General features: G+C 42.8%; 1 protein-coding gene and 1 long non-coding RNA gene across 2 annotated transcripts in view; one reads left to right on the top strand and one right to left on the bottom strand.

Moving 5' to 3' along the window:
- Positions 1 to 12,876, bottom strand: part of DPYS (dihydropyrimidinase) — a 62,559-nt gene extending 49,683 nt beyond the window's left edge. The window contains exon 1 of the mRNA XM_006264098.4: positions 12,052 to 12,876. Within this exon, the coding sequence (XP_006264160.1) occupies positions 12,052 to 12,312 (261 nt within the window). The 5' untranslated portion in view covers positions 12,313 to 12,876. The remainder of the gene's footprint in view (positions 1 to 12,051) is intronic.
- LOC132249246 (uncharacterized) lies at positions 8,592 to 15,841 on the top strand. The gene is made up of 2 exons (XR_009460646.1): positions 8,592 to 8,815; positions 15,218 to 15,841. It is a non-coding gene; the product is annotated as an uncharacterized LOC132249246 (long non-coding RNA).
- Positions 15,842 to 17,928: the final 2,087 nt, after the last annotated feature.

Genomic DNA, 17,928 nt, shown 5'->3' with positions numbered 1-17,928 from the left:
GCAATATAGAACAGTTTAAAAATCTAAGTCCTGTGAGACATCAAGTACTTTTAAAAATGCATGTATTCATGGCCTGGAAAGGCAGATAAATGGGTGAGATAACAAAACTCATAGGAAATATACAATTATTAAGCTTAGTGAAGGTGTTGACACAGGATTGGGAGTGACTTGAGAAAACCTTGCATGAAGGCAAGTAGGATTCAGCAGCAATACGTGCAGAATAATATATCCACAAAGCAGCACCCTATCAGGACCTACTTTAAATTTAACCACATGGGAAAAGACCTGAGGTTGGATTCACAAGGGGGACAAAGATATTGCAGAAATCAGCACTGCGATGCTAAATTTTTAGGTGCCCCACCATCTTGTAGAATTCTTAGTATTGAGTTATTTGCCTAGGCTCCCCTTTGCAGTGCAGAGGAAGTTACATGGCTAAATCTGGGATTCACAGAACAAAGTGCTGTCCAGGGACCTGCCTACATTAGACAACAGGGAATGCTGGGACATAGTGAGTAGATGGAACCTAAAATTCTCTTCTCCTGTGGTGTAAGATTTCTGACTCTGGGCTGAAAGGAAGCCCCTATCTCTACTCAAGATTCAACCTCCTTTGGAGTTAGATGCCTAAAGTCCTTCATTGCAAAAGAAGAGGAGTCAGTCCTTTATTTCAAAACACAAAGAAGCACAAGGAGTCACTGGCAACGCCTAGGGGGTGCATGTGCACCCCCCTGCAAAACACAGTATAGCTCAGGAGAATAGCCATGGCTGGGTTAAAGTTTTTATTTGCATGTTTGGGTATTGTGTGTCTCAGTTGGGAGATACAGTCTCCTGCTTCAGGCAGAAGCCAAACACTATAGGCACCTATACACGTTGTAATTACAGCACATTGGAACAGATTTGATTAATCAAGTCTGCTAGAGCACAGTAATTGCCATGCTCCAATGTCATGTGTATCAGCTTCCCCACGCTGAAAAATGGCAGTGGAAGCATTTTAACTAAAGCACGTTCGATGAGCTTTAGTTAAAATGCCCCTGCCGCCATTTTTCAGTACGGGGACACTGATACATGTGACATTCTGGGTGCTTTAATTAGAGCGGCTTTCAGAGCTGCTTTAATTAAAGCCCACCCTCCTCCTCCCTTTGCCCCCACCAACTCCCAAAGCACATGTATAAATGCCCTACCTGCCTGGTGTTAAAAAAGGCCATTTTCATTATAGGTAGTTTATTTCATAATTGTCTAACTCACACCCTTGAAGCATCTTCCATTATCTTTCAGAAACAGAATACTGCACTAACTGAAGCACCAATATGATCCAATACAGTAATTCCTGCCTTGTGATTTGGTAGTCACAGCCAAATCAGCAACAACAAAAGAGCTATAACCCCTCTCTGAACGGTGTTCCTTGCATAGCCAATATAGAACAAAATACAATAGGAGTAACACATTTCTACTACAGCACTGTCTTCCTTTATTCATCTCATGCAACCTGGTTCCTTTCATAAAACTTTTATGGCTAAAATTGCCATGTTTAAGTGAAGTTCTTTCTTTATGAAGCTAATTTTTTCCTCTTTTATTTTCTTAAACAATTTTTAGGATTCTGCCTACCACTCTATAGGTATCAGAACTGACAGAATTTCTGCAGCAACCGCTACTTGGTTTATCTTTGTAGACAGCAAAAAAAAAAAAAGGAAAAAATCCTCAAAATAAGAATTAGAAGTGGAATAGCATGCACGCAAAAATAGGAATGGCAAATTTGCTGAAAATTCAGGCGGGCCCAAGCTATTCATAAATTTAGGAATTCAATAGTTATTTTCTTCTAAAAAAATTGGACAAAAATTTGAAAAGAACAGTTTGAGAGAGAGAGAGACATTTTTCATTTCCAAATGGCATTTTCTGTTTAAACTTGACTTAAATAACATTTTTTTTAAGTGCACTAAAATAGTTAAACAACACAAAACCAAAATAAAAAATTAATTTCAGGTTCAATATAAAATATAAAATTCAGGTTGACTATAAATTATTTAGTTATTTATTGGTTATGCTGAAAACCCCCAAATATTTCTATTTTAGTTTTACTCGAATCATTTTTTCCCCTCATTTTCCTGTTTGGTTCCCAAACCAAAACAGCCATTAATTGCTTTCACTATTCAGGATGCTTTTGGACAGTCAGTCAGGTCTTTTGCTCACTATTTTTATCATGATAATATATATTTTCATATATGCTTATGCATTTGTTTGATGGTGAAAATTATTTTTTTATGAAAATAGAAAATCTCTATTGATATAGTGAAAAGACATTAAATAAAATGCAATAAAACGTTATTTGTATGCCTAAAAAAAAAAAATAGTGGTGTTCTTCCATGCTTTTTCTCTGTCCTTAAATATTCCTTCCCTCTCCCCCTGTGACATGCACACACAGAATTATGCATTACTTATTTATTAAACCAAAATGGCAATCATTCAATCCCCTTAGCTAATCATTTATATTATATTTCACAATAATTATGATCTCAGAATGACCACTTTGATTCTCCTTTTTGATGTAGTTGCTTAATAATGACCTGCGGTCAGGCTGCAGTTGGAGTACGGCGTCCAGTTCTGGGCGCCGTACTTCAGAAGGGATATGGACAGAATTGAGGGTCCAGAGGAGGGCCACCCACATGATCGGGGGCAGCAGGGCAGGCCCTATGAGAAGAGGCTAAGGGACCTGAACCTGTTCAGTCTCCACAAGAGAAGGCTGAGGGGGGATCTAGTGGCCATTTACAAACTAGTCCAGGGGGACCAGCAGGCATTGGGGGAGTCCCTGTTTCCCCGAGTGCTACCAGGAGTGACTAGAAATAATGGCCACAAGCTGGCAGAGGGTAGATTCAGGCTAGATATCAGGAGGTGCTACTTCACTGTCAGGGCAGCTAGGATCTGGAACCAACTTCCAAGAGAAGTGGTGTTGGCTCCTACCCTGGGGGTCTTTAAAAGGAGGCTAGATGAACACCTTGCCGGGGTCGTTTGACCCCAGTACTCTTCCTGCCATGGCAGGGGGTTGGACTTGACGATCTGCTCAGGTCCCTTCTGACCCTAGCAACTATAAACTATAAGACCTAAGCCAATGGTTTTCAATATTTCCATTACTTCAATCTCCTGGTCACAACAGGAGGAAAATAAAAAGAATCAGCCCACTGCAACATAAAGAAAGGGAAGATTATGGTAGCTGCTCCTAGGGTCATGGCTCTGTACTGAGGATCTATAACCTAGAGAACTTTTGGGCAAACCAGGTAAAAAGATGCATTAGCTGAAAGCAGTTATAATATATAAGAATGAGGCCCTAAGGGGAGATTGTGTTTTTCAGGAATTGCACAATTATTTAATCTCATTTTAAAGCATCTGGAAGTAGCTTTGAAAAAATATGAAGAAACACCAGTGCATAAAGCTTAAGAACCTAGAGGTTATCCTTGTAAGCAGTATGCATTTCCCACAGAACTGATAGGGACATGTGCGAGTTGGACTAGAATTAGAAAAGTGAGAATGACATTTGGTAAGCCTAGGTTTTTCCTGGCTAGTTATTCACACACCCCAATAATGTAGTGACAAGCTTCAGTCTATACCTTTTAAATCCTATTAAATACCTAATATGTCAGGTATGCCACATAGTGGGTTTACTTTCAGGGGGAAAAACCCAAAAAACTAAAAACAACCTCCTTCCTCCCGAAAGTAATGTCGTCTGTTTTCTCTGTCAATCGCAGTAACTTGACTTGTATCTTTCAACTCAAGTGGTTTACTGAAGCTGTTTCTTAAATGTATCGCAGTAGACCATCTTGCAGTCAACTAGAAAAAGTCAGCAAAAACAACTGTTTTCTACAGTGATATTTAAATAATGTGGTAATCAGCTATTTAATCTTGCCATTTTTGCTCTTGGAGACAGATACTAGTTCAGGAGAAGTCAAGAGACTTTAGTTTCATTTCCCTCTCTGCCACACAGTTACAATACAACTCTCCGTGTGCCCAGAGATTCCCTTATCTATGAAATGAAAATAAAAATACTTCCTAACCTAAGTGGGAAGTTATGATGAGGTATTTGCTAAGTGCTGTTTAGAACCTTTTAACAACAAACACATGAACAAGTACACACAAAATAATGTAATTTTGTATGGAATGTGTTGCTTGGCAATATCAGGAGAAAGATATCGTTGCCTGGCACAGGAGCTCCAGGTTTTGCTGCATGTACACTTTCTAGTTTGCCCCCTGGTGCACGTACTTTAAATTTAGTGATGAATTATATGATCACTTTGCTCATTATGGAGACCCCCTGACATTCAAGGCACTCAGGAAATGCTAGTATTGCTGCATGTGTGTTTGCCACTCTTGCTCCCTGATGCATATGCTTTAAATACGGTTTATGGATTATTGCATGATTACTTTTTAGTCATGAAGATCCCCTGCTTTGCTCTAGTTTCAAAGCCCATGTAAGCAAATTAAATTGCTCTTGCAATTCAGTATCTCTCTCTCAGTTTACTAAATGAAAAGTAATTTGTAAAAAAACCCAACAAGATAAAACAATAATGTGGTTCATTGCATAACATCTGATTCCAAACAAAGATAAAAGCTCAACTGGTAAACCCCTTTCACCAGGAGAAGCTGCACTTTGTCTTTTGGCTTGACATTGTGCTGTGTTATGCAAATCTCATTTCTAGTATTGTTTTGTGGCTTCTGGGGCATTATTGACTTTTTCCCCAGCTGTCAGATCATCCAAAAAACTGCAGCAAGGAATAATTTTAAAGCACTAGACACATGCACATTTTTTGGCACAGAATTGCAGAAAAGCCAGTATGCTGATAGCTGTATTAGTGCTGCAGTCTTAAAGGCCTGCTCCCGTAAACTACTATCAGGTCAAAAGACTCCTCAGAGAAATGAACGTTGTTCCCAGTAGTAAGTACATGACTGTTGCATACATCCAACATAACTTTTCATAGGTGGTTGAACCAAGGTTAACCTCACTTTCAAATCATATGCACCTTGGAATTAGGGCTGTGTGAAGCTTCAGTTGATGATTTGATTCAGAGGAGATTCGGCCCAATTCGGTGGCCGAATCTGCGAATCGAATCAGGGGACCAACCTAAAGGTCTGAATCAATTCAAAGCTCTCTGAATCTTTGGAAAAGATTTGGAGAGCTTCCATGATTCGGGCAGTCCCTGGTGGCTGCAGCAGGGAGTTGAATCTGACTCCAAACTGTTCAGTACTAGGGGCGGGGGAGAGAGGGCTGGGAGAGGAGACCATGAGGGGGACCTCTGCCAGCCCCCCGACCCCCCCTGCTCCCCCAGCCCCCCAACTCCCACCCACTCCCCCAGCACCCCCCCCATGGCTGCCCCTGCCCGCCCCAGTTCCCAGTACTTCAAAAAAAAAGCCCCAGTGCTCACTGGGTGCTGCCGGGTGGGGGGGAGGGGGCATTCCTGCTGCTCCCCACTGCCCCACACTGCATGGGGGGGGCTCTCCCACAAGCCCCCCATCCCCTCCCTCACTCCCCCTGCCCCACCATGGGTGCCCCGCCTGGGTCAGCTCTCGCCTTTTAAGAAAAAAAAGGCAGAGAAAAGCCCTGGGATTCACTGCACCCATAGTGGCATCGGGGCTTTGGGGGCTCATACAGAGCACCCCATGTGGCACAGGGCAATGGGTGGCAGCAGAGATCACTCCCCGCCAGCAGGAGCACTGAGTTCCAGGGCTTTTGTCGGATATATCAAGAACAGCTTGATATATGGGTATATATAGCATTCCTATGAGAGTTACTGAGTAACATCTTTAAGAGGGAGAGTGAGAGAGAAGTTGCTATGTTCTATGCACCTGTTAGAACATTCATATTTTTTCGCAACATGTGTTTGGATACAATGGCCTTTTTCCAACTATAGTTCATCCAAGATGCGGACATTTGCAGTAAGAACATTATTTTTCTGCTTTTTATAATTTGCAAAATATTTTTCATATTTACAAAATAAATGACTGTTTATTGTTGATGATAACCATAATAAATGCTACCAGATGAATCAGCTATAGATGGGCAGTAGTAAAATGATCCAGTCTCACAGCTTGTACATATGGACAACAGCGGTAAGATCAGCTCATCAGCAAATTTTAAATTTAAGCTTCCTAGAAAAATGATGTGTATTCAGCAACCAGTCCAAGTTATTGGGAACAACAAATAATGCAACAGTACTTGAACTGCCAAGTTTCCATAACAACTAATTATAATAGTTTTGTAACAGAGTTTCTCAATTTAACTTTCTTTGGAAATTATACTTTTTCTGGCTTAAATTGCATTGCTAAAAATTAGGAAATCAAAGCTGCTGCTAACTGATGAGCATTGAACCTAAGCTTAACTAGATGCACCATGGATCCAATTCAATATAATTCCTATACCACTAAATCGACCAAGACAGATGTGAGAAGGGAACATGGGGCCAGAAAGGATTAAGTCCAGCACCCTAAAATGCAGGCAACCATGTAAGACTTGGGTTTATAAATGCATGCCCTCTGCCCCCAAGCCCTGTGCATCACAAACCCTTGTAACAAACTTGAGATCTTTGTGACAAAAGACCAGAAGCCTCAGAAACTACAAATGTGCTCTAAGAACATATGTGAGTCCATGAGTTTCTGCATCTAGAAGGTTGCAAGTGAAGTTCATAGGCCTGTCTATGAAAAGTGGTTTGTAAATTCCCTTGGAGGATCAGGACTGAGACACTGGAGACAGTGTTGTTGTTTTTTTTGTGAGAAATGTGCCCCCACAGGTAGTTGGGTATTCTTGTCTTTGATAGATTCTGGTGTACAGTTTGTGGGGGTACTGGAGATACATTAGCAGGTTTTGCATTTCTTGTCATGGCATGGTCTGGATTCATTCAGTGTAGGAAGCTGGCTTCTGGTGATTAGGTTAGCGAGGCTTGGTGCTTGTTTGAATTTACAAACCACTTTTCACAGATGGGCCTATGAACTTCACTTCATCAACCTCCTAGATATAGAAACTCATGGACTCAATATAGACATTGGATTTATGACACATTACAACCTGCCTGACATCCAACTCCCCAGGTGGCAGCAGGTACCTCTCCACTTTTACCTGCTACGTCCCCCTTCCCCCTCACCCCCAGCCTGTGTCTCACCCCCTGATGCCTCAATTTACATTTTCACTGACTGGCTTCCTTGCCTGCATTGCATGCCAGCCTCTGGCTTCTTTAGTATTCCTTCCATCCAGGAAGAGCGCACGCGCGCGCACACACACACACACACACACACACTCTAACTAGATGCTTTCTCAGCCTGATGAAGGGTTTTTAAACCTGAAAGCTTGCAAAGAAGAATTTCCCCAACTATTCCGTTGGTCTAATAAAGGATATTATATTGACCCTAAGAACCTTGCCCAGGCTATGTCCTTAGACTAACACAGCTACAACCTACACCCCTTAACACACGCGACATGAGTTTTGCTTTCAGCAGTTTGAGGTGCAGTTTCACAAAACCCCCTGCACCACTCTGCCTAAAACCTGGCAGGCCTCCCTCATGCCCGCATGAGGAGCTATGTATTGGCAGGACAAGTGCTAAGGAGGGAAGCCATTTAATGCCCCACTCAGAGCTGGAGGAGGCAATTTAGTTTCTCACCGGCATAGCAGGGGAAGAACATCTTTCTACTGAGCTCCCGTGCCAGGAAGAACTTGGAGGTATAAGGGCTGGGGCTATATGGGGAGAAGGAGGCCCCATATATGGTGACGTGATGATAAGGTCACATCATCCTGGACATGACCTAAAACTGCACCCTGCCAGGGTCAGGAGGCCTGGGTGGGACTGTTAGTGGTATGGCAGCTGTAGGAAATGCCAGGACCATGAACCTCGCTCGTGAAAGGCGGGTGGATATCTGATAACCTCTAGCCACCACACAGTCCTGGCTGGGGACAGCCCAGAGCTGTAAGATCTTTGAGAGTCCTGAGGCTTACTGGTTGCAGTGGACTTGTGAGGGTGAGAATATGGACTACCATCTCCACAGTTTTCACCCTGCTGTGCCTTACACACACACACACAGAGCCACACATCACAAGTTTTGCTTGTCAACAGCCTGAGGTGCACTTTCCCAGAAACCCCTGCACCTATCTCCTTGAAACTTGGCAGGCTTCATGGCCTCAGGAGGGGCTAGCATCTCAGCATGTTTCATCTGAATCAGGCAAGAAACAACAAAGTAATAGGCAGTTTTGTGATTCCCCATTATAGCCAATGGCCAAAACGCTGTTGAAATTCTGAAATGGCTCCAAAACATTTGGCCGAAATGAAACAGGATAGTGATTTGAAACACTGAAACAAATCACTGCCCCTCTGAAATGCCAAATCTGAAACGAAACAAAACAGCCATTTCAGACAGCCCTACAAAACATCGAAACGAAACACTTTCCCTCCAAAATGCTGAATCCGAAACCCAAACGAAATGCAGGCATTTTGCACAGCTCTAGTGGCTAGGATCCAGAATGACCTGGAAAATCTGAAGAAGCAGTTCACAACCAATCAGATGAAATTCAACGAGGACAAATGAAAAGTCCTGCGCTTGGAACACATTAATCACAGAGGCTGAAATGAGCCAACATTGTGCTCTTGTTGCAAAAAAGCCAACAGCAGACTGAGTAGTATGAATTGGACTGTTACTTGAAAACTTTAGGGAAATGATTCTTCAGCTCCAGTCAGCACTGATGAGGCTTCACTTGGAATACTGTGTACTGTTTTGGGCTCCCACACTTTAAAACTGATGTAGACAGCATGCAATTCTTCGGTTGCAGAGAACTTGGGAAGACCGCAACAGGTCAGAATACTGTCAAAGCCATAGATTTCTATTTCAAATCACTGGGTTTATTTTGTGATTTGTGTATAGATGTTTGCACATCTAACAGTGCTAATATTGAGCAGTACTCTGAAACATCCTTAAAAGAATCTTAAGCTCATTGGAAAGTAGGTCTGGAAGGGACCTCACAAGGTCATCTAATTTAGCCACTAAAACAAGAGTCTGTCTAACCTGCTCTTGAAAAACTTCCAAGGATGGACGTTTTACAATTTCTCTAGGTAGTCTGTTCCAATGCTTGACCACTCTCACAGTCAGAAAGTTCTTCCTAATCTAGAATCTAGGTTTCCTCCATGAAGCTTGAGGCCATTGTTCCTAGTCCTGTCCCCTGCAGCCACAGAGAAAAACCCATCTCTATCCTCTCTGTAATCACCCTTCCAGTATTTGAAAACTGTTATTAAATCCCCCCTTGTCTTCTCTTTTCCAAACTAAATAACCCTAGTTCTATCAGCCTTTCCTTATAACTCATACCTTCCAGGCCTCAAAAACATTTTTGTTGTTCTTCAGTGGAATCCAAAATGTCCACACCCTTCTTAAAGATCCTAGGAGAGCAACCTAACCCCCAAGTTATAGACTCTTAGGATAGGCACAGACATTACACATAAGCTAGTTTAAGTGATCAGAAACTGGTTTAAACCTGTAACAGAACAGATGTTCAGTGCACATAAACCAGCTTGAAAATGACTGAAACCGGTTTGAGATAAATCTGGTTGAATGTAGTATCAGACTGAACTACCATAAGATTTTCTGTCTTTGGATGTCTTCACCTTGAGTCTAGTTACTTTTCCAGAGAGTGGTGTAATGGTCTGAAGTTCTACAACCTGCATCACCAGACTGGATGACACAGTGGACTTTCTAGCCTTAAAACACCTATGAAGCTGTGATGTTCACCTAGCAGACGGACTGCTGAATAAAATAACCACTGCAACTTCTAAGATCAGTGTGTTACAAGCCTTTTGTTACAATACTCCCCCATACCCAGATCCTTACCTAATAGGAAAAGATTGTCACTTAGTTGTCCACAGGTGGGTAAAGGTGATTTGGTCCTAGGAACCACCCAGAAGTTGACTCAAGTCCAACAGCAATGTAATTTGGACACTACTTTGGTAAACAAAAAAGATGCCCTGACTGGAGACAACCATTATTTTTTTCAGTTCTTCTAAGTGTGCCTTTCTGGCAATTAGCTTTACCCAGGTTCTCACAGACAAAACCCATGTCAGACTCCTGAGCTCTTTATTCTCATCTAGAATTCTATCCATTCAAAAGAATATTGTGGTGGACCAGTTTGTGGTAATTATCAAGCCTTCAGCAAGTATTGGAGAATACTCACAGAAAGTATTGAGCTCATGAATATGATTACTTACATTAGAAAATTGATTCTAATTCTACTAAAGCTTTGCCTTTGTCCTGGGAAAAACATTTTATCCAGAGACAAAGTATAATAGCTCAGATGTTTAATATCCATTGTCCCTGGACAGATGCTAAAAAGGTTCCTGGGATAGGAAGCGATAGCAGTTTGCCCTGGATGATTGTGTCTAGATGGTTGTCTTAAATTTGCATCATTGAACCAGTAGTGGAAACGTGGCAGTGCATCAACCTCTCACTAAACCCTTATCAGAAGGGTGATACATGTATGTGCCAATCCTTGATCTTTTCTATTATGGGACAAACACACGCACAACTTTTGCTGGGACAAATGCAATGTCCATTCCTAGCCTAAAGGATTACTAATCTAGTTGGGAAACAGATATGCATGATCCACGTATCCAACCAAAGCAACAACCAAAACTCACAAAAAGTTGGTCGTTGAATAATTTGCAGAAAAAGTAAATAAAAACTGCGTGTGAAAATTATCGGAGTAAATTGTTACTTGTTTATAGACACCTTACCAGGTACTCCTGGAAGTGTGCAGATTTTGCAAAAGGCCCTATGATTACATTTAAAATACTTTCAGTTGGACATCTTTGTAACTGCATGCAGATATCAGATCATTTATTTTCACCTATTTTATGTCTACCCTAAATAGGAACATGATGTTTGTCACACAACTTATATTACTGTGCTGGAATGTGTGTGCTGGAATGGATAAAATCAGTTTTGTATTAATTTTAAGAACCATCTATTTTAACAGTTGGCAAGTTCTTCTTAAGGCATAAGCAGCAGCATTCTATTAATGTAGAAAATAGTAGTGTAAAAATTGCGTACAAAAAGCACTTGAACTGGACTTGAGATTGTAAGTGCGTATGAGTAACTCCAGGATAAAGCACTTTACAAGGCAGTTGTAATTACCATAAAGATAAGCATTAAAATACAAATTCAGAGTTAATTTTAAGTATAAAGAAATCCTGTGGAAGTATGGAAATGTCCAGCTAAGACCCTAGTAACAATATGGGGTAAGGAGGAGATGGGGCTACAAGCATTAAAGGGCATTAATTATCATTTTGTGGTTAAAGCACAATGTCATTTAGAACATGTACATTTCTTAGACATATTTTAATTATTAGGTATCATTTACATTTTTAAAACTGCAACAAATATTTGCATATCATATAGATTTAATTTAGTTTATTTGTCTTTTAGGAGGATAGAGTTGTTTTCTTGCCAATTTTTTTCTATTTGCATATAGCAATTTTACCTTATGATGAACAGGATGGGTCCAAGGACTCTGTGATGAGATATAGAATCACACTCCTAGGTCAGGGAAAACAGTGGAGGGTGGCAATAGACCAATTAACTGATTGGGCAGAGAGAGCAGTTAAGGTTGAATCTGCTCTACAGACTGAGAACTTTAGTTGCCAATCAGAATATCAGGACAGATTTACACAAGGAATCAAATGTGCTAAAAAATTTTGCACATGTATAATTGCTAAAAGGGAGCTGTTACATCAGCCCTGGTTACATAATGTACCTTATTTGCAAAGATGAAGCAAACAGAATCCAAATGCAAAACTAGGCGAATGAGTGCATGAATAAAAGCGTCTGGCCAACAGAAATTGTATCCGAGATAGATTTTCTTTGGCAGAAAGAAATGGATGTGGTGGCAAATCATGGAGGAGATCCCTCTCCTTTTTCTGTGCTGATTCTCTAACAAGGAAAAATGATCAGGATATGACAGAATGATTGACTCCTCTCCTCTAGCAAGAAAGCTGAGTAGAGAGTTTTCTTTCTGAGAAAGACAAGACAGAGTTGGAGAGATTTACCTTTGTTCCCTGATAGAAGTCATCTTTGGATCTTGTGCCCATGAAAGGGAACTGCATGTGTGTGTGGGTATCAATCCCCCCAGGCAGAACCAGCTTGTTGGAAGCATCAATGACGAGGAGTCCAGCAGGTGCCCCCGGTTGCAGGTGCGGTTCCACAGCCTTCACCACTCCATTCTCCACATACACATCAGCCAGCTGTGAGTAGTCATCGTTCACCACTCTTCCACCTTTGATCAAAATCCTCTGCTGGTTGGGAGCCATGGCTTCTAGTCCAAGATCGTAACAGATCAGCAGTGGGTCTGAATTTAGAGAGCAGTAGGAGGAACTACAACACTTCTAGATATCAGGCCGTAACTGCTTAGCCCGTTGCCCCAGAAGGATCACTGACTCTTGCACAAACTGAGAAAGACCGGAGCACTTTGAATGCAAAGTTTTAAAGCTTCTCTCTCTCTTTCCTTCTGAATCTGTCCTGAGTCTATTTTTGCCCCTCAAACTGATCCCAGCTGTTTCTCCAGGACAGCACTTGCCTCCTCACCCTCTCTGAGGGTCAAGTTACTTACAAGTGGCCCACAGACATATAGGACATTGGTTTTTAATCATTGTCAGAAGACACTTCTCTTCCATTAACAACTCCTCCCCCTGCCAACTTAACTCTCAGTATCTGCTGAGCAGTTAGGCAGTGAAAGAGTGGTAAGAGAAAGCAGGATTCTTGCCAGTGTCTTTACAAAGGTTATTTAGATGAATGTGGGGCCGGCTTGTCAACAGAGTTCTACTCCGGCTTAGGCACCCAAACATTTCCAAGAGCACTCAGCATCTGGCAGATTCAGCTGTGATCATAATGGCCAGAGTTTCAAAAGTGAGTAGTGCGTGATCTGAAAGTCAGTGTTAAAATTTGACCATAAGAAGTTACTGAGCTCTTCAAAAGTTGTTCTTTTGTCAGAGGGTGACAACCCTGCAGTCTGTTTTTAATTAAAAATGAGGAACAGGCCAAGCAGCAGCAGAAGCAGAGACCCTCAAGCAAGCTTCAGCTTCTGCTGATGAGGTTAAGACAATATAGAGTCCAACATACAGGAAAAACTTCTTTCATTCTACATACACTGCCCCTCAGCCGCATGAACTTAAGGGGAGACTATTGCTCAGGACAAAAGGAGGACACCCAATATTCATTCCTGATTTCTTGGAAAATAGGAAGCAGACCTGCAACCCCATGAAAAACACAGATCTGCAGGAAGCTCTTTAACCAGACTTCTCATAAAGCTGCTTCCCTGCTTGGAAGGTGAGATAGCTAGCAAAAAGTCTTATTTGAATGTGGAGTGCTGCTCCTTTGCCTTCCTTAGCTCTTCCCTTCTTACTGCCACCCTCAGGAAGCCTTCACAGGGGCTGAGCAGTGAGAACCACTTTGAATGGATGCTACCATGAAATGTTTCATACTTCAGCAGAAGGGCTTCAGGTTTTCCTGGGCCAGCATTAAGACAGGTCAGAAAAGGGAAGTTAGGTCTTTCACACTTGGCTGCACTAGAAATGGAAAATAACTGGTTACTTGCAGGCTGCAGTAGCACTGTGCAGCACCAGGCCCCAAAATTAAGAAAATGACTTGGGACTGTAAGGAAGAAATGGGGGCCTTGTAAAGGTAACTGTACAGCATGAATAAATCAACTTTTCTAGAGAAAATACATCCTAAAGTGACTTAAAACACTGACAAGTAGTTTTTAGTCACTGAAAGTGCAGGCTTGGCTAACAGTTAGAAAAAGGCATGTTGGAACCAATACCACCTGCTCAACTCTAAGCCTACAAAATAAGGAGCAAGCTTTATGTTGCATACTGACAGAAAGTATGCACACTGCAGTCTTGGCCAGACAAGCTGTCTGATTGAGGATCATATTGCTATTTCCCTGAGCAAACAGGGTGCATATAGTGGCTGTAGCATGAAGAAAGGGAGAGTTATAAAAAAAGAAAGACCTCCCCCCTCCAACTCAGAAGAGCTAGTTTAAAAAAAATTCTGAAAAATTATGCAGCATTTTGAAAATCACTCCGTGTAAGTCATGGGTAGAATTTTCTAAAATTCTCAGCTTTGACCTAAGTGTTGTTGTCACCAAGGTTCCCTCTAAGGTGCGGGCGTGTGCGGCCGAGCACAACTAAAAATGTGGCTGCGCACAGCCTCTTCAAGGCCACGCACCAGGAGAGGCTGGCCGGGCTCTGCCGGCTCCCGGGAAGTGCTCTACTCCCTGGCCCTGATGCAGGGAAGCGGAGTGCTCCGTCCCCCCACATCAGGGCCAGGGAGTAGAGCACTTCCTGGGAGCCAGCAGAGCCCACGCCAGCCACCTGTGCCAGCCTCCATCCCTGCCTTGCCTCACCTTGGGGAGGAGCCGCTGCCTGCCCCAGTGAGGCTCCATTGGCTCCGGGACACTGCTCTGCTCCCCGGCATTGCCTCGGGGAGCGAGGAGGCACGTGGCATCAGGGCCGGGGAGCGGAGCAGTGTCCTGGAGCTGGCAGAGCCTCACTGGGACAGGCAGTGGCTCCTCCCTGAGGTGAGACAAGACAGGGATGGAGGCTAGTGTGGGCAGCTGGCGCGGGCTCCACCGGCTCTAGGGAAGTGCTCCACTCCCCGACCCTGATGTGGGGGAGCGGAGCACTTCCCCAGAGCCAGTGAGCCCGCGCCAGGCTCTGGCTCCAGCCCCTGGCCCCAGCTCCAGCCCCTGGCCCCCAGCCTCCTTCGGTTAAGTGTCCCACCCGGACTGAGGTGACGCACCCATGGACCGAGGCAGCGTGTTCACAGACCGTTGCTCCTTAGAGGGAACATTGGTTGTCACTGAAGTCATAGGAATATAAGACTGGATGGGTCTTCTGGGATCACTAAGTCTAGTCCTATACTGAGGCATGGGGACACAATATGATACCATAAATCTAACAAGCTTCATCTTAAAAAAGCACGACAGTGGGTGCAAAAAAGCTAAGGCTATAAGCACACAAACAAATTACTGTAAGATAAACTAGGGTGCCAACTTAGTGTCACTCCATGGTAATTGATGGCAATTAGTGAGAGGGGTAGAAACTAAATCATATTCTCCATGGGGGAAGAGCATAAACACAGTTTGCCAAAAGACGAATGCATTAAGTTTATGCCTGAGCTTATATCATAACATGTATACTACATTGACTCACCCAGGAACCACAGACCTCACCCAGGAACAGAGACAAAACCCAGCATTTGAAAGATAAAGAACCTACAGGAACTCAAGATTTGGAAGACAAAGACCCTACAGAAACCAGCAACCCCACCATTGTATCCCACCAGACAATGAGGACACCTGGATCTGCATGTATGCATCTGAGCAGGATTGGCCTTGTCTGGGCATGGCCTTCCCATAGGAGACACAGGTAGCCCACCCCTATAAAAGAGGGTGACCTCTGTAGGCACCCCCTCCATCTGGACCAGCACTGTACCACGCCACCTATCCACCCAGAGGCCCTGCCAGTGACCCCCTCTGGACAACACTTTGCTGGAGAAGACCCCGACTTGCCATTGAGCATCAACTCACAGCCCAGAATAGGTAGCTATCACCCACCTTCCTTCCCCAAGCAAAGGACCTGAACTCTGTCCTCACACACCTTGACTCCAATCCCTCCACCAAGCTTTTCCTCTCCTGCTACCAGTGTGTACGTGTGTGTGCGCACGTGTGCCCGCATACATGTGTGCGCGTGCATGTATGTGTGTACGTGTGCGTAACAATAATTTTGTGGGGCTGTATAGTGTGCTGCCCGATTAATAAAACTTATTTTGAAACCCCGACTTGGGTTTTTGTCTTATTGACCTCCTGGCCCTCCTCTTCGATTTCCTGACTTTCTCCCTCAGTTCTTTCTGCCTCATTTCCAGCCCCGATCTCCCAGCTTTCTGCCTCTGTTTCCTGGCCGTCTCCTCCTTGCCACCACTTACCTGCTTCCTAATCTCCCAGCTTTCTGCCCCTCTGATTCCTGGCTGTCTCCTCTTTGCCACCGGGCTTTTTCCTTGACCTCCACCCTGGCACCAGGTGACCCCGAATAACCCCAGGGCCTCAATTAACCTCAAGTAACCCTGAGCACCAAGTTACCTCAAACGCCCCCTAGCGTTCACACACAGCCACAGAAGTCCATGCTGCACGTGTTTGTGTATGTGTACTCATAGTGGAGTGTGTGTGTGCGTGTGAGATTTTGTATCACGCCCTCCTGTCTAACAGTGCAATACTGAGATCTGAGTGTTGACCTGGCGCATGTCAAGTCAACAATGTGATTATCACATGTGAACTGCTGTGTCAAGGTTAATATTAATATTAAAATTAAAATAAGATCTGATCCAAGACCTAAATGTTGAAGAAGTTCCCTGTAGCCTTCTTTAGCCATTTCCCCATCCATTTTATATTCCTGTATTAATTCCCATATCCTCCACTATAAGTATCAAATGTATCTAGTCAATGGATAACAGTAGTTTGTGCAGCTGAGTACCTGAATACTTCCACACTCACTTGAGAAGAGTGGAGTTGTCTATTCTAATATCTGTAGAAACTTCTATTTTCATATAATTTTATTGGATAGCTTTCCTACTTTCAAATAGTAGTTTTTCTATTTTTAACAGCACATTTAATATGTGTCTTTTAACACAAGCTATACTGTTATTCCACAAATTGTGGTGAATAAGTGATAAGACCAAGCTGAACCTGCCTGTTACACAAAGCTAAAGGAAAACAAAATGATGTTAATAGAAGCTATAGCTTTTAAACTAACACATGAAAAGCACAGCAATTTACCACTTACTCTGTTTAAAATCCAATTTTACATCTAAAAAGTATTGTTAACTTACAATATTAAGTAGAAACAATTTGGATGGTTGTTTTTTATGGGAGGAAGACCTAAACATTTTTAAAATCCAAGTCCACTGCTGGGCTTTGGCTCCCCCACCCGCTGACCAGTCCTCGACATGGCTTCGGAATCATGGTGGCGCTCCCCAATGTTTGGAGCATTCTGATTGGCTGTTTCCATCAGCCAATCAAAGTGCAAAAAAGCATGACAAACAGACAGACAGACTTAGGCTTTTATAATATTAGATTTTTATTTATAAAGATCAAACTCAGCTGACACCTACCTTTTGAGATACCATCATTTTTATGTGCTTTAAGTTTGCATACGTATCGTTACCTAGGTGATTCAAATTCTGCTTCTTATTAAATTTCATACACCTAAGCTATCCTCCATTTACCTTGACTGCTGGGGCAATCTAGTAGGCATTCATAGAACCTGCCCACTGAACTGGATTTGCTCTGTGTTTTGTGCAAAAAGAAGGTGGAAGTGAAAGTGTTCCTTGTACTTTAAAGGACCCAGATTATCCTTCCAAATCTGGCAGACAACCCCAATTTCCTGCTTCCCAAGAGAAATGGGAAGTCAAACCAGTGATGGTAGGGTATTCTGAAGTAGGTGCTTCTCAGTCTCTTACTGAAATTACTCCATTTAATAAAAACAGTTAAATTTATTGGGCTACCGGGGGGGGGGGGGGGGAGGGGAGAACAGAGAAAGAGACTCTATATCTTGGTGGTCAGTGCACTCGTGGGATTTAAGTCAGGTTCAAATCTCTGCTCCAATGAATATTTCATCACTTATACGAAGTGGAAGAGCTTCAACAGATTATTAAATATTTATTGGACCACAGACTTGAACTTGACTCTCCCATAACTGTGCCCTAATAGTCTATAGTCACTCTCTCACTTTTCCTCTTTCTAGCCTAATGAATATTTAATTCTTTATACAAAACGGAACAGTTTTCATGTGACAAATTGAGAAACATCCATTCCAGGATACCCGATAGGCTATTGGTTAAAGTATTCGTTTTGGAGGTGAGAGACTGAGGTG

The sequence above is a fragment of the Alligator mississippiensis genome, chromosome 3 (genome assembly GCF_030867095.1).
Source record: "Alligator mississippiensis isolate rAllMis1 chromosome 3, rAllMis1, whole genome shotgun sequence".
NCBI lineage: Eukaryota > Metazoa > Chordata > Crocodylia > Alligatoridae > Alligator > Alligator mississippiensis.
This window is presented reverse-complemented; position numbering and strand designations above follow the sequence as displayed.